Source organism: Armigeres subalbatus, chromosome 2, assembly GCF_024139115.2.
Source record: "Armigeres subalbatus isolate Guangzhou_Male chromosome 2, GZ_Asu_2, whole genome shotgun sequence".
NCBI classification, from domain to species: Eukaryota; Metazoa; Arthropoda; class Insecta; order Diptera; family Culicidae; genus Armigeres; species Armigeres subalbatus.
Genome location: NC_085140.1, coordinates 358,636,851 through 358,657,819, shown reverse-complemented (window position 1 = coordinate 358,657,819; position 20,969 = coordinate 358,636,851). Strand labels below are relative to the sequence as shown.

The 20,969-nt window shown below is 46.2% G+C and overlaps 3 protein-coding genes across 5 annotated transcripts; 2 read left to right on the top strand and 1 right to left on the bottom strand.

Moving 5' to 3' along the window:
- Positions 1 to 4,968: 4,968 nt before the first annotated feature.
- Positions 4,969 to 7,522, bottom strand: LOC134212973 (protein-associating with the carboxyl-terminal domain of ezrin). Of its 2 annotated transcripts, none has more exons than XM_062691383.1 (3): positions 7,366 to 7,522; positions 6,131 to 7,305; positions 4,969 to 6,043 (listed from the first exon to the last, which is right to left on the bottom strand). In XM_062691383.1, exons 2-3 carry the CDS (start codon positions 7,265 to 7,267, stop codon positions 5,135 to 5,137), a joined length of 2,046 nt encoding a protein of 681 aa, XP_062547367.1. In that variant the 5' UTR covers positions 7,268 to 7,305; positions 7,366 to 7,522; the 3' UTR covers positions 4,969 to 5,134. The 2 variants fall into 2 exon arrangements, with proteins under 2 accessions (XP_062547367.1, XP_062547368.1); XM_062691384.1 differs by having other exon boundaries at positions 6,131 to 7,290.
- A 125-nt stretch (positions 7,523 to 7,647) lies between these two features.
- Positions 7,648 to 9,835, top strand: LOC134212975 (cell division cycle protein 23 homolog). The gene is made up of 2 exons (XM_062691385.1): positions 7,648 to 8,870; positions 9,071 to 9,835. Exons 1-2 carry the CDS (start codon positions 7,754 to 7,756, stop codon positions 9,805 to 9,807), a joined length of 1,854 nt encoding a protein of 617 aa, XP_062547369.1. The 5' UTR covers positions 7,648 to 7,753; the 3' UTR covers positions 9,808 to 9,835.
- On the top strand, positions 9,829 to 13,525 carry LOC134212976 (CBY1-interacting BAR domain-containing protein homolog). Of its 2 annotated transcripts, XM_062691386.1 has the most exons (4): positions 9,829 to 10,726; positions 11,073 to 11,105; positions 11,183 to 11,476; positions 11,541 to 13,525. In XM_062691386.1, the coding sequence occupies exons 1-4, from the start codon at positions 10,061 to 10,063 to the stop codon at positions 11,730 to 11,732; spliced, it is 1,185 nt and encodes a 394-aa protein (XP_062547370.1). In that variant the 5' UTR covers positions 9,829 to 10,060; the 3' UTR covers positions 11,733 to 13,525. The 2 variants fall into 2 exon arrangements, with proteins under 2 accessions (XP_062547370.1, XP_062547371.1); XM_062691387.1 differs by lacking the exon at positions 11,073 to 11,105 and having other exon boundaries at positions 9,832 to 10,726; positions 11,541 to 13,523.
- Positions 13,526 to 20,969: the final 7,444 nt, after the last annotated feature.

The following is a 20,969-nucleotide window of genomic DNA, read 5'->3' as shown; positions in this document are numbered from 1 at the left end:
TGTTCTACGAGAAAGGCAAAACCGTTTTTGCACCGGTACGGTTCAACAAAACTGTGTTCTTGGCTGCTGCACGCAGTGTTTAGTACTCACGTCGGTTCGGTTCAGAAATATGAACCGTGGGTTATGTACACGGAGCTCCGGTTCAGGTTTGGTTTTGCTGCACCGGTGCACGAGTTTCGCAAGTAAAAGTTGTAAACCTCAACTAAACACCGAATCTGGTTGTGTGCTCATGTTCTTGCTTGCCTTATTATTGCCTGATTTTCTCAAAATTGCACGCGGCGAACCCTTTATGAAAGGTACCGCCGCGCTTTCTGCACTCCGTTTACTTGATTCTTATGGGTGAATAGCATTGCGGTGTATCGTTTGGCGCGGCCGTACCTTTCGACAGTCATTCGCCGCGTGAAGTTTTGTGCAAGTACCCATTTGGGAACATTACAAACGCCGCGCAGTGTATCATATCCAGAAAATCTGACAATTAACGATTGCATCATGACGTCATCGGATACCATATGAGGGCAATGTTTACATTTTTTTTACCCGTGTTTAAATGGGAGTGACTTCTCATGAGGGCAATGTTTACAATTTTTTTTATATGGAGAATTTGACTCGTGCAATGGTCAATATCTTCTTCTTGTGGTGTATTATACCTGCGCAGTCGGGCATTAGGTGCTTTAGGCACAAGCTCAAGCACCCATGAAATAGGCCTTTTCATGTGACACTGCCGAGACTGCACATTGTTTACAACCGCTGAACAGGCCTGCAAGTCCGAAGCTGTCACTTTCATAGAAGAACTGTCAATTGACGATGGAATCAGCTGTTTTTAAACGTCTCGTGAAAAGGCCCATTGTTTATAAATCCAAGTTCACCTCTCGCAAAAAGTGAACGACGTTTCGGAAAGTTTGCAAGTCTTGTGTTTTGAATATATGTATCAATCAGCGCCCAGAACTTTCCGTCAAAATCAAATTTCGAGCGAGTCAGGGCAGTATGTATTTTTTTTTTTTCTTTTTTTTTAACGAAGGTAATGGAAATCTGCAAACAGACACCTGGGGAGGCGAACCCAGGTAGTGTGGGGTTGGGATCACCACTCCCGACCCACTAAAACCAACTCCTTCCTCTCCAGTCATTACCCCCGGCCGGCAATTAAGCAATACTTGGGGATGACTATTGGGCATTGCGCCCCTCCATGACGTACACAAGTGCATCGTATGCGCCTCTAACTCTTCGACACTCCCCATGCAACACATTTGCATTAAGACACACTGGCACCACATGTGCCCCAACACTCACCTACCTATGTTGCTTGAATGACTGCAAGGGTACAACAGGTACCTTGCAGGGGGTACCCCATGCCGCCATCTCACAGCATAGGCAGTCCTCACTCAGTGTGGTGTTCACCCCATCCTGCAACAGGGTGGCACCACTTGTCTACCAAGCCGGAGGCGACCCTAGGTTGGTGGCTCCTATGCCGCTCCTACCTCAGCTACGAGGCAGACCCTTTCATGTCTCCTATTTCTGAGGTGCCGCAGAGGCATCAACCCCCGACACTCCTGCCAGTCATAGCGAGACTTTCGTGTCCCCTACTTCTGAGGTGCCGCAGAGGTATCTGCCCCTGACACTCCTGCCAGGCCTAGCGAGACTTCACTCATTCCGTCCCTGACAGCCGGATCACACTACTGCCCTAAGCAGCCACTCTGACCATACGTACCATGCGAGTCTAACTTGTGTGCTCGCTCATACATTCAGTCCCAATCGCTTGCACCACTTGTGCACCACTCTTTGACATTCAGTCACTCACCAGTGGGGTTGTAATACCCCATCTCCCATTTTTATCCACTCTGTGCACCTCCTGTGCATCGTTTGGGCGTGGAACACCCGGCACGTCAAGCGTGCCTAACACTCACCTACCTGGGCTTTGACACTGTCAATAGGACTCAGTAAGGTACTATGCCGGTAGCACCCACCATTGACGTTTCGAAGCCCAGGTAGTCCTCAGCCAATGTGGTGGTCTCCCCACCCTGGGACGGGGTCACACCACTACCTTACATGTCTCCGATTTCTGAGGTGCTGCAGAAGCATCAACCCCTGACACTCCTGCCAGACGCAGCGAGACTTTCTGTGTCCCCTACTTCTGAGGTGCCGCAGAGGTATCTGCCCCTGACACTCCTGCCAGGCCTCACCAGACTTCAGTCATTCTAACACTCACTGACCATGCGTACCATGCGAGACTTACTTGTGTGCTCACCCATACACTCGGTCCCTCGATTCTGTGGGGGTATTACGAGTAATACCCTAACTCCTGTTCGCTTGCACCACATGTGCACCACTTGGGGTGTGTGGGTACCACCCACTGCCACCCGCTTGCCGCCGAAGCAGCCCTCACTCTGTGGAACCTCCACAGGCTCCGTTAACGACCTGGCTAATTGTTTCACCCCCAGGCCATTCATCCCTTCGGCACGGGTCGCCTGACACCTTGGGATTCGGGGTTAGGGGCTTGTATGCTTTAAGCGGCACACGGTCGCTTGATAAGGTTTGCTTGCGGATATGTGGTTTTGGGAGGAATTAACAGCGCCCCTGTTAACCCCACCACCTCCTAGGCAGAACCCCCTGACTCACAGACGGCTGGGGAGGGGTCGTCAAGCCCTTGGACATGGTCCCTGCTGCCCCCATGGCAGTATGTATGTATAACGTGATCTGCCGTGTCCTCGATCAGGCAGACGTCGCATTCGGGGTCCTGAATCATTTTCATTTTTGCCAGCCAGTTGTTTGCGTAGCTGTGTCCGGCCATCAATCGATTTAGAGTCCGGACCTCACGGTTGTTAAGCTGTTTATTTTTGTACCAAGGGGCGTCGCTGTAGTGTGGTTGAATGGAGAAAAAGTTTTCTTGATCCTGCGATTGGTGAATTCACAGAATACTCCCACAGGACTCTTCAATCTTCGACCCTATAGGCGTCACCCCATGGATTCGCGTTGAAGTCTCCCGCTATCACCACCGGCCTACGCCCCATCAAGTTAGCCGTCAAACAATCCAGCATACGACCGAACTGCTCGATCGACCATCGATGAGGCGCATAGCAGCTGCAGAAGAAGACCCCGTTGACTTTGGCAATGACGAAGCCCTTGTGTGTCGAAGACACCATCTCTTGGACTGGGTATTTCCCCGTTGTCCATATCGCCGCCATTTTAGACCCATCGGTGACCCAATTGCCGTTCCTGGCGGGTACCCGGTAAGGATCCGCTATGATGGCGATATCCGTCCCCCATTCAGCAACTGTGACACAGCAGTTGCTGGGCTGCATCACAGGTTTAGCTGCGTTACCTGCACTGTGATTTTGTAGCACACTTAACCGCCGGGCACTTCGAACCCCCCATGGAATGCTTGGTGTTCACAGCTTTGCTAGAACAAATCAAACAATTGGGAGGGTTCGTGCAGCATTGTGCCTTATGTCCCTTCAATCCGCAGCTTCTGTCAGGGCCTTTGCAGTCCCATTGCTTGTGCCCCGGATCCAGGCACTTGAAGCAAACTTCGGGTTGCTCGTATATGCCCACCTTGACGCTCCCTAACTTGACTTCCTTGGAGGCGTCCGCTGCAGATAGAACGGCTGAGGTGGGCGTCTCCACTTCACACTGTTGCCGCAGTGCCGTGACGAGCTCGTCGACTTCGACTACGTCCAGGCCTTTAACCCTTAGATTCAACTCCGTCGTGAGTGCCCTCGACTTCCTACGCCAACATCTTGTAGGTGGCGCCCTTTTGCGAGACGCCCCGCTTCAGCTCGTGAATCATCTCGCCCGTCCGGGTTCGTCTTATTTGACGTACGTCGGCGCCGAGTTTACCGAGCTTGAAGTCACTGATCATAGCTTTCAAGACGTCCGAGTGCTTAGCCTCGTCCGTCTTGATGACTAGGGCATCACCCCTGGAGCGATTGGCGCCTACCCTAGACTTCTTGCTACCCTCATTCGCCTAGGCCATCTTTTCGACCTTTGACGGCCCTTTCGGCCCTCCAGCTTGGCGTCCAACATCGACTTTCGAAGTTTCAGCAAGCTCACCTTGAGGTCCTTACTGATATTATGCTTCGATGACGCAAAGTCGATGATGGCGTCCAGCTTTTCTGTCGCCACCTCGAAGGCCGAAAGCCCATCCCGTTTGCGGTTTATCGCCCTCACAAGCCTTGGGCCGTCGATAACCTCTACCGGCGTAGCCGTGGAGAAGGTTAAGTGGCCCACGCTGGCGCTGCGCACCAAGCTGCCGATTATTGCCTCTGGCCTCCTAGGCGGAGACCTGGACAACCCACCTCTTGCGAAGGGATTGTGGCCTACACTACTACCACTAATTGAACCGGTGCCAGGGAAAGTGGTACATAAACCATTTTTGTCAATTTTGAGTTTTTTGCATCAACGGCTTCTATTTGCAAAGATCTAGTAAGGGAATAACGAAAAAGTGATTTTGGCAACTAAATCTGGAGATATGCACATTTTATTTTCTGGTATATATCACAATGGCCATTTCGTTGCCAGAAAAAGTGGTACATGTACAGTTCCACCCACTAAAATCAGCTTATTTAAAAGAAAATGCAGCAACATGACTGTTTTTACAACAGATTTTAATCCTATTTTGAATTCCAAGATAGTTTACTGCCGTTCAGAATGATTTAAAAAATGTACATGTACCACTTTTACTGTCAACGTTTTTCGGTTTCTGTTTCCTTTTGTTCCCAATAATAGTGGTACATGTGCAATTTGTTCTAATAAACTTGAAATTTGTTTTAAAATTCGCTTATTTTTTACTACTATCTTTGGGCACATCACGGCACGGAAGCTAAGAAAAACATTAGACAAATTGTCTCGAATTTCCTAATCTTATCAGATACATACTCTGAAAATATGATAAATGATTGAGAAATTTACCCTAGATTTAATATCAAATCAAGACGTTATGGATATGTTTCAGGCCATAAGATTGATTGAATCCAGTTTATGTGTCGTCATAATTTTATTATCGCTAGTGTAGGTGGTAAAGTGAGTGTCCATAAGCAGTTAGTATTGCAACACCCAACACGGGTAAAATTAGTGCAAATATCTACCATCCAACAGGTTGCAAACCTAACATGAACCTGCTGCACTAAAATGGTTCCTATACTTACCACCCGCTTTCTTCATCGTCCCAACCGTCCTCGTTAACCTCCAAGTCCTCCACTTTGATATCGAATCTGCTTTTATCGACACTTATCAATGGCTGCTCTTGTTCTGTCGCACTCTTTTTGGACTTTATAGCTGGTATGTCCGCTACGGCCAAAGGAACACTTTCACTGCTCTCCATTTCGTCCCCATCATTTATTAATAACACATTGGCTTTCTGTATAACGGGTTCCATATCTTTGAAAAAGTCCATTTCCTCTTCTGGCAAAGTTTCAACTTTTTTAAAGGTCTGTGATTTTATATCCAGGTTTTCTATACTCTCCGCCTGCATTGGGACGGATCGTTTCGGTTTAACGAATTTTTCCTGCTCGGCACTGCTTGGCGTTGAATCTGCCCGATCGGCAGAACAATCGCTTACAGCGCTAATAGTGTTTGAAGGATTTTCAACGGTCACTGCATCTAATCGCTGCTCTAAGTTGATATGATGACTTGCGGTACGTTCGTTGGGATCCTGTTCCCAGTCACTCCATTCATCTACCTCTAGCTCGACATCGCTGTTGGTAGGACATGGGTCTTCGCCTTCCGGAGAAGGTCGTTCCGCCATGTGGTCAAATTCTCCCCCGTGAACAATAGAAGAGAAATTTTCTTCCTGATCAACAAGGGTTCTACCCATACCGGGGACAGGGCTACTTGAAAGGAATTCCCCCGAACCGATAACGGGGGTGATGGATCGCACTCCGCTCCACGGATGACTTTGATCGGGAACTCCTTGCGGTCGACCGTCAGCGAAGATCTTACTTCGATTTCCTCCAATTACAACGGCCGATCCCAAAATCGGTACCACGTCAGCTAAGCACAGAAGTGTTTTCGCCACCAGTACGTCATTGGTATCCTTGATACCAAGTAGTAACTAAAAATAGGAACGGTTTTGTGAGTTTCATATACATATTGCCTTATTTTATTTTGTTCAAATTGTAATAAGTTCTAAAGCACTAACCTGCGGCAAAATGTGCTCCTTAAGATCCTCCTTGCTAAAGTAGGACACATAGTCTGGAAAATGTTCCAGCAATGTGAGCCGTATTTGAGCATCCTGAACGCAGAAGACCTGTTGCACTTTAGGGATGATATACGTGGAGAAGATTCTTCCCACAAACAGACCAGACGAGAGATCATCCGTTTGGGGCCTCAAGATATAGGGCGTGACACAAAGCTGAGCCGTGGTATCTAATAGCACTATTCGGGACAACAGCAACGATCCCATTTGCTCGGCTACGGTTTCAGGATCGAAGGTTCGCAGCCGATCCACTAAACTCGTGAAGAATTCCATTTTGGCTTGGGGACTCTTCAACGGAAGTTCCGTCAGGAAGGAATGTATCAGTATGAAGTCGTGGTTGAACAACGGGTGAAGTAGGATAGCGGACAGCTTTGGACGCATTGCAACGTTTGCATGTTTAAGATGCGTAGCACAATAAGATTTGAAGTCCTCAACTGCAGGAATATTGCTGTCGTTCTTATTATGCAAGATTTCCTCACACATCACGGCAAACGCAAACTGCTCAACACCTAGACCTTTGTTCTTCAACTCGTCCGGATCTATTGCTTTTGGATAGCGATAGGGTTGCGACTTCTCTAGCAGTGTTAAATTGTACTCCTTCCCTGTCCAAAGGTGTTCAAATCCGGCTAACCTCCAGGCTCCGTCCTCCGTTACGTAGATAGAAGATATGCTAATACTCAAATGCCTCACATTGGCCTGCTCTATCAGGAAGATTAACGCACACAGAACGTTCCTCAAACCTAAACAAATCTGCACATCGCTCGTTACGTTCAAGCAAGTGGCCAATGGGCGACACCTTTCCGTGGCCAGCATTTTTAGCGATCCCTTGTTCCATGAAGCGATATACTTCAGAATATTTGGATGGCGATAGATTTTAAGATTTCGAATGGCGCGTTCCAGTGGATTCTGGTTGATCCAAAGCTGTCCGGTCACCAATGTTTCACCTTGGAAAATCGATATAACCGAAACGGTTGATTCCATCGGGATTTCTCCATTGTAGAGCGACCAATAGTCCGTCACCTGGATGGCCTTCCGGCTAATTTCCAGCCCTTTTAGTTGCTGCGATTGATCGTTGCCCATTTTTAGCAGTACATTTTGTGTCACTGGATTGATAGATTCTGGTTGATAAGGGAACTTAATGCTTTTCAAATAGAAAGGAATAGGTATTTCAGCGGTACCTTGAGCAGTACGGATGTGGCCAATAGTGCGCGAAACTGGACTGGGTGTAGTTAACAGTACGATAATGAGGTTTAACTTGACGTTGCTATGAAAATTTTAATTTACGGCAGTAAAACTGGAAAAATATTACACGAAAGGATATATTTGGAAGCATCGACGATGTCATTTGATCAACTGAAGTGATGATGGAGAAATCCGTCAACTTGACAACCATGATGGATTTGATAACAATGAAATATTTCAGTATAGAATGTAACACCTATAACGCATAACAACGATAACAACCGAAAGCGCCTGTCTAGAAAAATCAGAAAAATGCAAATTGGTTCGAATGTTTTGTCTAAAAGTTTTGTTTCAATAAAAATTTATTAATTTTTTTAAAAAGCAATGAATGAAACATTTTCAAGTAGCCTCAAAGATGTAAAGCTAGATCTTCTGCTCGGCATTAATGAGTGTAACAAACGTGGCCTTGCGCAGAGCGCCAAATGGTTATCGGAGCTAAACCACGGCCTCAAAACTGTTTCTGTGAGCATTTCGGGTAAATCATTCGAAAATCTGCATACCGGAATCGCCGAAGAAGAATACGATGATTATGTGCTGTCCAAAAGTTACTTCGATGTGCGAGAGTACGATCGTTCGGCGTACTTCACCCGGAATTGCGCCTCTCCAGTTCCGCGCTTTCTGCATCTGTACGCGACTTACATGTCCAAGGAGAAGAAACGGCTGGACAACATGAGTGACAATTCGATAGTCAATTCCAATAATCATGTGAAGGACTTCTCGGAGCTGCTGGCAACGCTACGAACGGATTACGGACAGCGGAAGCTTGATGGGTACTGTATGTGGCTTTACGGGGTCATCCTGAAGAAGCTGGACTTGAATCAGATGGCGGTACAGATTTTCGTTGATGCCATCAATGCGGAACCGACACTGTGGGGGGCGTGGTTGGAGTTGGCCCCATTGGTCACCGATAAAAATATGCTTCAGAATCTGAAATTGCCCGACCATTGGATGAAGCAGATCTTTGTTGGCTATACCTACATCGAACTGTTCCTCAACGATGAAGGAATCAAAATCTTTGAGCATCTTCAAGCTGCTGGATTTGGGAAGTGCATTTTCATCCCGACCCAGCTGGCGATTGCGTTCTCAAACAAGCGAGACGTCGATAAATCTATTGAAATATTTCGGCACTTGCACGAGGTGGATCCGTTCCGCTTGGATAACTTGGACTCTTACTCGAATCTCCTGTTCGTGAAGGACATGAAGACTGAAATGGCTCATCTGGCGCACAAGGCGGTTGACATAAATAAGTACAGCCCGGAGACGTGCTGCGTCGTGGGTAATTATTACAGCATCAGGGCTGACCACCACAAGGCCGTGGTGTACTTCCAGCGGGCCTTGAAGCTCAATCCGCGTTATCTGTCGGCGTGGACGTTGATGGGGCACGAGTTTATGGAGATGAAGAATACCAATGCAGCGATTCAAAGCTATCGGCAAGCTGTAGGTGAGTTGAATGTAACTTTTAAATTTTGGTTAGTAAAAAGTATGTTTTTTTTTTGTGTATCATTTTACTTCGTCGGTGTTGATGCAAATATTTTTAAGGTAGCTCTTTGCTACTATTTTATTAAGAAGCCTTCAAAGATTTGAATATCATTTTACCAATATTTAATTAATACAATTAATAATCCCGTTCAATTCTTGCAGAGGTCAACCGTCGCGATTTCCGTGCATGGTACGGCTTAGGACAGGCATATGAAATTCTAAAAATGCCGTTCTACAGTTTGCACTACTATAAGGCAGCCCAACAACTACGCCCGTACGACAGTCGAATGCTAGTCGCACTGGGGGAGACTTACGAAAAGCTGGAAAAGGGTGAAAATGCTCTCAAGTGCTATCAGAAAGCTTACAACGTAGGGGACATTGAAGGCGTGGCATTGTTCAACTTGGCTCGGCTATATGAAAGGCGAGAAGAGATGGAGAAGGCCGTTCCGGCGTATCTACGATATAGCTCGGACGAGAAAGCCGTTGCAGATAAAAGTTCGTTGTGTCATGCTTTCATGACCCTGGGCAACTATTACGAGAAGAAAGATGAATTCGATAAAGCTTCACATTTTGCGTACAAATGTTTAGAGTACGAGGAGTCCAAACGCGAGGCGGAAGCCCTATTGAAGATCATCGCCAATAAGAGGTCACAAAAAGTGGCTGCGGCCGATAAAGCGAAAGAGTCATCGCCGACGACCAATAAAGAAAAGCCTATCGACATGGACTTGGAGGAGGTGGAAATGGATGAGAGCGACATGGGCCGGATGGTGAATTTGGTGATGGCCCAGGATGACATGCTGGTGGAGAATGATGAACCGGAGTTCCAACTAGAACAAGCTGTGGATGATATTTCAACATTGTCTATCATAATGGAACACGGGTCCGATGGAAATGAATAAATTTGATCAACTTCATCAACACTGTAAATTGTTTTCAATTTTTTTATGGCAAAGAACGCTGACAATGTCAGGCTACGATGTCGATGACTACGACGTCGCTACCAAAAAGTTGCTTAGCAACCACAATGGCAAAACATAAATATTGGAAGGTAACAAATAATAAACAGCCGAAATTTCTTTTAATCAATTGAAAATCAACTTGCTACTACATCTATTTAACATTTACTACAACTATTAAATATTTTGGAATGATATGTTGCGAAACGCCAATACCGCCACCATTCTCTGCGAAGAACAATCAAAATTTATCCTGGATCGAATCAGTACCGTCGAGAAACACTTCAGTGAGCTCTGTGGAGCCTTTGCTGAGTTCACCCGCAAAGTGGCCCGCCTGAGAGATAAATCAGACGAATTGGCGCACGCTACCCAGGATTATTCCTTATCAGAAAAGTACAACAAATCTCTCGCTACCGGACTGTCCAGCCTTTCGAAAGCAATTACGCTCATTGGTGATTTCCAGGACCTCGAAGTAAAACGGCTCGAGAACCGCATCGTTTCCGAACTGTCCCAGTACGAAGTGGTGTGCAAGCAAAGCAAGGAAAACGTGAAGGATGCCATCATGGTGCGGGACAAGGAGCTGGCCAAACGGAAACAGTTGGATCAAGCTAGGGCGCGCAATGCTAGGGGCAAAAAAACGACCAAGGATGCGGAATTGATCAAGTCCAACCTGGAGGTGACGAAGAGTTTGAAGGAAATGGAAGAGATTGCTGAAAAGTTCGAGAGGCAAAAGTTGGCCGGAGTGAAGGGCTTGCTGTTGGATTTTGTGATGATAGAACTGAAGTTCCATACCAATGCGGTGGAGGTGCTGTCCGCAACATATCAGGACATTTCCGACATTGACGAGAACAAAGATTATCAGGTAACGAGGGATGTGCCATATGGTTAGATTATTTTTTTCCGACACGTAATATGAGGTGGATAGAATATGCGTTTTTCGTTTAGTAGATAGTTTTTGCAACATTTTTTGCATAACGTGGGCCAACACATGTTCATATTATTATTTTTTGTACATCTATAATGTATAATATGTCCATTTGTGCATATTGTGTGTTCCGTGTTAGGTAAAGCGTTTCGAATAAAGTGAGATTTTCAAGGCTCACAGTTTGTCAATTGAGAAATTTTGTAATCGACAATCCTCGAATTATTCGAAAAGCCTAACATTCACATCTTAATCAATCTTTTCCCTTTAATATGCTTGACCCAAGGGAGTACACAAAGAGATCAGAAGACAAAACAGGGTAACAACGACAGAACAATCGAATAATAAATACACCTAACATTTTCTCATGTTCTTTACACACTGATATCATAACAGCAATTCAAAAAGTTTCTTCAACAAGATGAGCTTTCCGAACGATACTTCCTGCAACGCATAAAATCACAATCGATGGGAGCGTTAAGTTCGATGTTTGCAGCCACTACCAGCAGTGGAAATCGAAAGAACAAGAGCCTAAGTTCGACCTCCCTGAACTCCTCGCAAGAACAGGATCCCACGCCGGAGGCAAACCAGCTTGAAACGGCAGAGCCTTCATATCTACTAGCAGCAAAGCGGAAGGGTCACCATTACGGCTCTACTGTCGATGCGGCTAGACGATCGGTCGAATCTTTGGTACAGTCTGATTAACACATGCTACGGTTGGACCTTCATTAAAATTTCATATTTGTACAACTAGGATTCTTTAAAACGAGAACTATCGGAAGATTCCAAAACAACCACTGAAGATAGCGATGAGGAGGATAGCGACGATGATGAAACCGATACTGCAACGGATTTTGAGGAGCATGCTGCCAGAAAAGAAACGACAAAAGCGGCTAAGGTTGAATCTAAGTTTACCATCATTAAGCTTAAAGATCGTAACAATTAATCACTTCCCTGTTGGGCACTCATTTGTGTCGGTACCATCACCAGAGGTGCGCACCCCAGTAATAATTTCGTTCAAACATATTTTTTTCTCACAAGTTGGCTAGGACTTTTAAAATGCGCATTTCCTAATACAATGCAATGATGATGTATAAAGCTCAGTACATTTCATCAGTAGTAAAAAAACTAGATTGGTTTTAAAATTCGCTCTAATTAAGCAAGAAAAAGTACATATTATATATGTTATGAAAGTAATCCAAGGTATAAGAATTTGTTGTTAATATCGGGTAAACGCGTAAAAAAATCTAAACTATTGTGCGGAACTCATGTGTCACCAATCCACCTCCATTTACGCTCTTGAATTTCTGTTGCTATCAGTTTTTGAGAGCATCGTCGATGGAGCTCAGCATTCGAGATCCAGTTGCGAGGCCAACAGGCCCGCAGGCATCTGCTGATGCACACCAAGTATCACTGACATACAACACATATTTCAGAGTTGAATATTAGAATTTTGGTTCGTTAATCAATCTAATTGAATCCCCAGATATCTCGTAACTCGTAAGTGTAAGCTTGTAAAAGCAGCTTTAGCCTTCTTGATACGTGCTTCTATGTCGATCTTAGTTCCGCCGTCTGACGCTGATGTTTGCTCAGCTAACGTAAAGTTGGGAGGGATTGTTCGAGTTGACATCCAACAATTTGAGCTTGCTTACGTTGAGGGTGAGACCCGTCTGCATATCATCATCAGCCAAATTGAAGTCGTTCTGATGCTCCATAGTAAAGGCTGCCAGAAGAACCCATAGTTTGGTACACGATTGATCGCATCCGCATTGTTTTATACAGCTGCCCCACATAAATGCTGCGCCTATTTTTTAGGGCTAGGATGGGTCGGAATGTTCCAACGCTGTTCTTCTTTTTGACCAATACAGTGAGCGGCGTCACAAATCTGGATGGGAATCGTCCGGCTAATGATTCCTACATAACCAGGTTGAGATCACAATGGATTATGCCGAAAGTATGATGGTATAATTCCCTCGGAATCCCGCCGGGCCTGATGAAGATTTCTTGGCACGCTCGTTTGGATAGAGGGGAGATTTTTGTTCTAGTGATTTTTTCTTCCATACATGCTTCGATGATTTCGTTATCGTTCTGCATTTCGCCACCGGCAGCAGAATTCCTCAATGTTTATTGTTAGGCGGTGGAGCGGCAGTGATCAAAAGACTCTTTCTGGTGCTCTTTCAAAATTTGGGAAACAGACTCGCATGGTGAGACATGATCAACCATTGACCGATCCACTGCGTGTTACAGATCACATTGTCGCATACATATTGTCGCACGGCAGAGAAAGCTGCTCGTTTTCAATCTCCTGGAGGAAAAGAATATCGGTTTCAAACGTGCGTATAACCATACGCAGAGCATCCAATTTAGTTGTGTTGGTTATGTTGTTGATATTGATCGTGGCGATGTTGTCGCTTGCGATATCCAATAGTGTGTTGAAACTTGATGCAGCGATGCTCCTTCGTCGTTGTGCGCTATTTCGATTGAGCTTCTGTTGGTGATAGGGTAGGACGGGACAAAATGAGCACCCTAAAGATGATGCTTAATACCTTCTTAGCAAGCATGGTTTTCTATATTACGATTAAAAGGACAGACTTTTTTTGTTGCATATTATCTAACATCTAGATTACTACTGCTACTACGCGAATTTAAAAAAAGAACGATTATCCCGATAAATGTGACTTTACTAAAACTCTGTTTTTGACTGTAATTGTAATTTAATTGTAATTGTAATTAAGGAAGCGTCCAAAAATTACGTAATGCTTTGAGGGGGAGGGGGAGTTGGCCAAAGTGTGACGATCCATACAAAATTTTCAGACGTTTCATACAAAAAGTGTGACATAGGGGGGAGGGGAGTTGAAAATGCCCAATTTCTGCGTTACGTAATAAATGGATCTTCCCTTAATTGTAATTGTAATTTAATTGTACTTTTTTAATCCACTGGACTGAGAGACATCCATTTAAATATTCTCTTCCGATCGCAGAACATCATCTGGTTGTGTGATACATACATGGATGATTTTAATCGTTGAACTGTTGCCTTTCCGTTGATGCTGATGCGAAGTCTCAAATCATCGATCAAAAATGACGTTAAAGTACTGAAAAGTAATGTAACCGCAATCCTGGACATCATTTCTAAACTGGTACCGAAGTCATCTACGATCAACCCGCCTCTGGTTCATTGCTCGCCAATTTCATCGTTTACATTGCTTCATGGATCAAATGGAAGCTTATCAAATGAGTGTAATCAAGGAGATTTGTTGGAATAACGTGCAAAGGAAGACGATTGTTTTTCTCTGTTGCTAAACATCGACTCTAGTGCTTCTTCTTCTTATTGGCATTACATCCCCACACTGGGACAGAGCCGCCTCGCTGCTTAGTGTTCATTAAGCACTTCCACAGTTATTAACTGCGAGGTTTCTAAGCCAAGTTACCATTTTAGCATTCGTATATCATGAGGCTAACCAGGGAATCAATTTTTCTGGAATGCGCGTGCGAAACAAGCGACAAAAGAGTACCAACGACAAAGCTTTGTTTTTGTCGGAGATAATAATGACAAAGATCCGAAAAATTTTGTCAGCAACAAAAAAAGAAGACAATCTTGTTGCTAACTTTTCAACGCGTTATTTTGCATTATTTCTAGAGCAAATTTCAGTTTGAAGCTGTCATAGTTCTGCTTTTATGGAAATATTCGAGAATCGAACAACGATTACAAAATTAGCATCGTATTCTCCAGTGGCGCCGGAGTGGTGGCACAAGTAGGACATGTCCTACGCATGATTTTTTCTGGGTGGGACAGTCAAAGCATTGTCCTACCCATGATTATGGTAAGGTGAAGTTTGGTACATAGATTGGCTGGCAGGAATATGTGTATTAGCAAATGGTGATTTCAAAGTTAATCAGAGTTTTTTATTTTTATCATCAGACTAAGGCCGGAGTGGCCTGTGCTGTACATAAAAGACTTCTCCATTCAGCTCGGTTCATGGCTGCACTTCGCCAACCACGCAGTCTGCGGAGGGTCCGCAAGTCGTCCTCCACCTGATCGATCCACCTTGCCCGCTGTGCACCTCGCCTTCTTGTTCCTGTCGGATCGTTGTCGAGAACCATTTTCACCGGATTACTGTCCGACATTCTGGCTACGTGCCCGGCCCACCGCAGTCTTCCGATTTTCGCGGTGTGAACGATGGATGGTTCTCCAACAGCTGATGCAACTCGTGGTTCATTCGCCTTCTCCACGTACCGTCCGCCATCTGCAACCCGCGATAGATGGTACGCAACACTTTCCTTTCGAAAACTTCCAGTGCGCGTAGGTCTTCCACGAGCATCGTCCAGGTCTCGTGTCCGTAGAGAACTACCGGTCTAATAAGCGTTTTGTAGATAGTCAGTTTGGTACGGCGGCGAACTCTATTCGATCGGAGCGTCTTGCGGAGTCCAAAGTACGCACGATTTCCAGCCACTATGCGCCTCTGAATTTCTCTGCTGGTATCGTTATCGGCGGTCACCAGTGAGCCCAAGTACACGAATTCTTCAACCACCTCGATTTCGTCACCACCGATAGAAACTCGTGATGGGTGGCTCACATTGACCTCTCTTGAGCCTCTTCCTATCATGTACTTCGTCTTCGACGTGTTGATGACTAGTCCAATCCGTTTAGCTTCGCTTTTCAGTCTGATGTAGGCTTCCTCCATCCTCTCAAAGTTACGTGCCATGATATCAATGTCGTCGGCGAAACCAAATAACTGGACGGACTTCGTGAAAATCGTACCACTCGTGTCAATCCCTGCCCTTCGTATTACTCCTTCCAAAGCGATGTTGACTAGCAGACACAAAAGACCATAACCTTGCCGTAATCATCTGCGCGTTTCGAAGGGACTCGATAATGCCCCATGAAACTCGCACTACGCACATCACCCGATCCATCGTCGCCTTGATCAACCGTATCAGTTTATCCGGAAATTCGTTTTCGTGCATTAGCTGCCATAGCTGGTCCCGATCGATTGTATCATATGCGGCTTTGAAGTCGATAAATAGATGATGTGTGGGCACGTTGTATTCGCGGCATTTCTGCAATACCTGACGTATGGCGAACACCTGGTCTGTGGTAGAGCGTTCACCCATAAATCCCGCCTGGTACTGCCCCACGAACTCCCTTGCAATTGGTGTTAGTCGACGGCATAAAATTTGGGAGAGTACCTTGTAGGCGGCGTTCAGCAATGTGATTGCGCGGTAGTTGCTACAATCCAGCTTATCGCCCTTTTTGTAGATGGGACACACGACACCTTCCATCCACTCCTGCGGCAGAACCTCATCCTCCCAAACCTTGGTAATCACCCAATGCAGCGCTCTAGCCAGTGCTTCACCACTGTGTTTAAACAGCTCTCCTGGTAGTTGGTCAACTCCAGGGGCTTTGTTGTTTTTCAGCCGGCCGATCTCCTCCTGGATTTCCTGGAGATTCGGAGCCGGAAGTCGCATGTCCTGCGCGCGTGCTCCTAGGTTCATTACCATACCGCCACCGTTGTCTGCCATATCGCCGTTCAGGTGCTCTTTGTAGTGCTGCCGCCACCTTTGGATCACCTCACGCTCGTCTGTAAGAAGGTTCCGTTTATGTCCTTACACATATCGGGCTGTGGCACGTGGCCCTTACGTGAACGGTTCAACTTCTCATAGAACTTTCGTGCGTTATTAGCGCGGTACAGTCCCTCCGTCTCTTCACGGTCTCGATCTTCCTGCTGGCGCTTTTTCCTCCGGAAAATCGAGTTTTGTCTTTTCCGCGCCCGTTTGTATCGTGGCTCGTTCGCCCTCGTGCGGTGTTGCAGCAATCTCGCCCATGCTGCATTCTTCTCCTCAACTAACTGTTCACATTCGCCGTCATACCAGTCGTTTCTCTGATCCGGAGACACCGTGCAGCGGTTGCGGTGCTTCAAATGGCGGATCGAATATCTCTCCAGCCATCTTCAAGAGATGCTGCGCCTAGCTGCTCTTCCGTTGGGAGTGCCACTTCCAGCTGCTGCGCGTAGTCTTGGGCTAGTCTACCGTCTTGTAGCCGCCCAATGTTAAGCCGCGGCGGACGACTCTGACGCGTGTTGAACACCGTCGAGAGTTTTGAGCGCAGACATACTGCGACGAGGTAGTGGTCGGATTCAATATTCGCACTGCGGTAAGTGCGTACGTTCGTGATGTCGGAGAAGAATTTACCGTCGATTAGAACGTGGTCGATTTGGTTTTCCGTTACTTGATTAGGTGATTTCCATGTGGCCTTGTGGATATTCTTACAGGGGAAGAAAGTGCTTCGGACTACCATTCCGCGGGAGGCTGCAAAGTTTATGCATCGTTGGCCGTTGTCGTTCGATACGGTATGCAGACTATCCGGTCCGATGACCGGTCTATACATTTCCTCCCTTCCTACCTGAGCGTTCATGTCACCGATGACGATTTTGACGTCCCGCAGTGGGCATCCATCGTATGTCTGCTCCAGCTGCGCATAGAACGCTTCTTTCTCGTCGTCGGACCTCCCTTCGTGTGGGCAGTGCACGTTGATGATGCTATAGTTGAAGAAACGGCCTTTTATCCTCAGCTTGCACATCCTTGCGTTGATTGGCTGCCACCCAATCACGCGTTGGCGCATCTTTCCCAGCACTATAAAGCCGGTTCCCAGCTCGTTGGTGGTGCCACAGCTTTGGTAGAAGGTAGCCGCTCGATGCCCGCTTTTCCACACTTTCTGTCCTGTCCAGCAGATTTCCTGCAGCGCTACGACATCGAAGTTGCGGGGATGTAATTCATCGTAGATTATCCTATCGCAACCTGCGAAGCCTAGCGACTTGCAGTTCCATGTTCCAAGCTTCCATTCGTGATCCTTTATTCGTCGCCCAGGTCGTTGCCGATTGTATCGAGTCGTATTATCTTCATGTCGTTCGTAATAGTTGTTTTTAAAGGCGGCTTATTGGGCCTGCGCAAACCTCCTGTCTCGTCGGAGAGCCGTCGTGTCAGGGCTGTTTAGCGTCCCACCTAACACCAGGACTTGGGCTTGTGCGCTTTGAGCGGCACACGGTCGCTTTGGCGGAGCCTACTTGCGGATACATGCAGCTTTTTATAGAGGTTTAACAGGGCCCACTGTCAAACCCCACCACATCCTAGGCAGGCGCCACAACTCGCAGATGGCCTGGGGAGGGATCGTCAAGCCCTTGGACATAGTCCCTGCTGCCCCTGATCAGAGTAACAATCATAAAGATTTCTGGGATCAAGAATGTTTTCGCTCTTTTAGTAATATAGGCTCGATCATTTTGTAGTATGTCAATAACTAACCCCAGAGGCTACATTTTAAAATATGCTGTATGGTGGTAGTCCAGTGTGAAGGTTTTTCTACAACGCCGCAGAACATACCGGTGTTTGAAGTGACAAACTCAATATCTCTTTAAAAAATCGCTTGAATAAAGTTTAAAAAAAAACTCTGTTTGATTACCACTAAAAACGAAGTAAAAGCGCTAGTTGCTGTAGCTTCTACTAAATGAGAACAATATTTAAATCATTTAGTCTAAGTTACTGCAGCTAGTGCAATAAATTCGTTATAAATGGCATTCAAACAACGAACTTTAGGCAAAGTTGTAGCAAAACCAAAGAAGTCCACAATGAAACACATTTTAAAATTTAGCTTAACTTGACTTCTGCTGAAAACTTGTAACGATATTCAATAATCGTAAGATTTCCTGTATGTCATGCTTTTTGGAAAAGCAATGTTTGAAAAATTGAAACATTAACTCTCGAATTATGTGAGTAGTTTCCGCAAGAACTTTTCAAGTCCTGATTCAATGTTTTTAGAATGCCACTGCCATTATAACTTTCCCACATTGAAATGGATTTAATATCAACATGGGAAGGTTATGCTTTCAATGACAGTATAGGTAGAATGTGCATAGATTTTTCCAACGCTAGAACAATTGCCCAAATGGGAGACAAGCTCGGTGATCTAGTTGGGCCTATAAGCAGCAGGTCGTGGCCTCGATCGCAGGCTCGTCCCTGACCTTTCTGTATGCCTTAGTATTTTCTCTGTTTGTCGTATTCTACCAAAGCTTTGTTTTTGTCGGAGATAATAATGACAAAGATTCGAAAAATTTTGTCAGCAACAAAAAAGAAGACAATCTTGTTGCTAACTTTTCAACCCGTTATTTTGCATTATTTCTAGAGCAAATTTCAGTTTGAAGCTGTCATAGTTCTGCTTTTATGGAAATATTCGAGAATCGAACAACGATTACAAAATTAGCATTGTATTCTCCAGTGGCGCCGGGAGTGGGTGGGACAAGTAGGACATGTCCTACGCATGATTTTTTCTGGGTGGGACAGTCAAAGCATTGTCCTACCCATGATTATGGTAAGATGAATTTTGGTACATAGATTGGCTGGCAGGAATATGTGTATTAGCAAATGGTGATTTCAAAGTTAATCAGAGTTATTTATTTTTATCATCAGACTAAGGCCGGAGTGGCCTGTGCTGCACATAAAAGACTTCTCCATTCAGCTCGGTTCATGGCTGCACTTCGCCAACCACGCAGTCTGCGGAGGGTCCGCAAGTCGTCCTCCACCTGATCGATCCACCTTGCCCGCTGTGCACCTCGCCTTCTTGTTCCCGTCGGATCGTTGTCGAGAACCATTTTCACCGGATTACTGTCCGACATTCTGGCTACGGTGCCCGGCCCACCGCAGTCTTCCGATTTTCGCGGTGTGAACGATGGATGGTTCTCCCAACAGCTGATGCAACTCGTGGTTCATTCGCCTTCTCCACGTACCGTCCGCCATCTGCAACCCACCATAGATGGTACGCAACACTTTCCTTTCGAAAACTTCCAGTGCGCGTTGGTCCTCCACGAGCATCGTCCAGGTCTCGTGTCCGTAGAGAACTACCGGTCTTATAAGCGTTTTGTAGATAGTCAGTTTGGTACGGCGGCGAACTCTATTCGATCGGAGCGTCTTGCGGAGTCCAAAGTACGCACGATTTCCAGCCACTATGCGCCTCTGAATTTCTCTGCTGGTATCGTTATCGGCGGTCACCAGTGAGCCCAAGTACACGAATTCTTCAACCACCTCGATTTCGTCACCACCGATAGAAACTCGTGATGGGTGGCTCACATTGACCTCTCTTGAGCCTCTTCCTATCATGTACTTCGTCTTCGACGTGTTGATGACTAGTCCAATCCGTTTAGCTTCGCTTTTCAGTCTGATGTAGGCTTCCTCCATCCTCTCAAAGTTACGTGCCATGATATCAATGTCGTCGGCGAAACCAAATAACTGGACGGACTTCGTGAAAATCGTACCACTCGTGTCAATCCCTGCCCTTCGTATTACTCCCTCCAAAGCGATGTTGAATAGCAGACACGAAAGACCATCACCTTGCCGTAACCCTCTACGGGTTTCGAAGGGACTCGATAATGCCCCTGAAACTCGAACTACGCACATCACCCGATCCATCGTCGCCTTGATCAACCGTATCAGTTTATCCGGAAATTCGTTTTCGTGCATTAGCTGCCATAGCTGGTCCCGATCGATTGTATCATATGCGGCTTTGAAGTCGATAAATAGATGATGTGTGGGCACGTTGTATTCGCGGCATTTCTGCAATACCTGACGTATGGCGAACACCTGGTCTGTGGTAGAGCGTTCACCCATAAATCCCGCCTGGTACTGCCCCACGAACTCCCTTGCAATTGGTGTTAGTCGACGGCATAAAATTTGGGAGAGTACCTTGTAGGCGGCGTTCAGCAATGTGATTGCGCGGTAGTTGCTACAATCCAGCTTATCGCCCTTTTTGTAGATGGGACACACGACACCTTCCATCCACTCCTGCGGCAGAACCTCATCCTCCCAAACCTTGGTAATCACCCAATGCAGCGCTCTAGCCATTGCCTCACCACTGTGTTTAAACAGCTCTCCTGGTAGTTGGTCAACTCCAGGGGCTTTGTTGTTTTTCAGCCGGCCGATCTCCTCCTGGATTTCCTGGAGATTCGGAGCCGGAAGTCGCATGTCCTGCGCGCGTGCTCCTAGGTTCATTACCATACCGCCACCGTTGTCTGCCATATCGCCATTCAGGTGCTCTTCGTAGTGCTGCCGCCACCTTTGGATCACCTCACGCTCGTTCGTAAGAAGGTTCCCGTTTATGTCCTTACACATATCGGGCTGTGGCACGTGGCCCTTACGT

Excerpts from the sequence above, each read along its gene's own strand:
- LOC134212973 (XM_062691383.1), bottom strand. The coding sequence starts at position 7,267 with ATGGGCAACGATCAATCGCAGCAACTAAAAGGGCTGGAAATTAGCCGG. Across the intron at positions 6,044-6,130 it reads AGGAGCACATTTTGCCGCAG|TTACTACTTGGTATCAAGGA; the intron begins GTTAGTGCTTTA and ends TCCTATTTTTAG.
- LOC134212976 (XM_062691386.1), top strand. The coding sequence starts at position 10,061 with ATGTTGCGAAACGCCAATACCGCCACCATTCTCTGCGAAGAACAATCA. Across the intron at positions 10,727-11,072 it reads ACGAGAACAAAGATTATCAG|GGAGTACACAAAGAGATCAG; the intron begins GTAACGAGGGAT and ends GCTTGACCCAAG. Across the intron at positions 11,106-11,182 it reads AGATCAGAAGACAAAACAGG|CAATTCAAAAAGTTTCTTCA; the intron begins GTAACAACGACA and ends ATATCATAACAG.
- LOC134212975 (XM_062691385.1), top strand. The coding sequence starts at position 7,754 with ATGAATGAAACATTTTCAAGTAGCCTCAAAGATGTAAAGCTAGATCTT. Across the intron at positions 8,871-9,070 it reads AAGCTATCGGCAAGCTGTAG|AGGTCAACCGTCGCGATTTC; the intron begins GTGAGTTGAATG and ends CAATTCTTGCAG.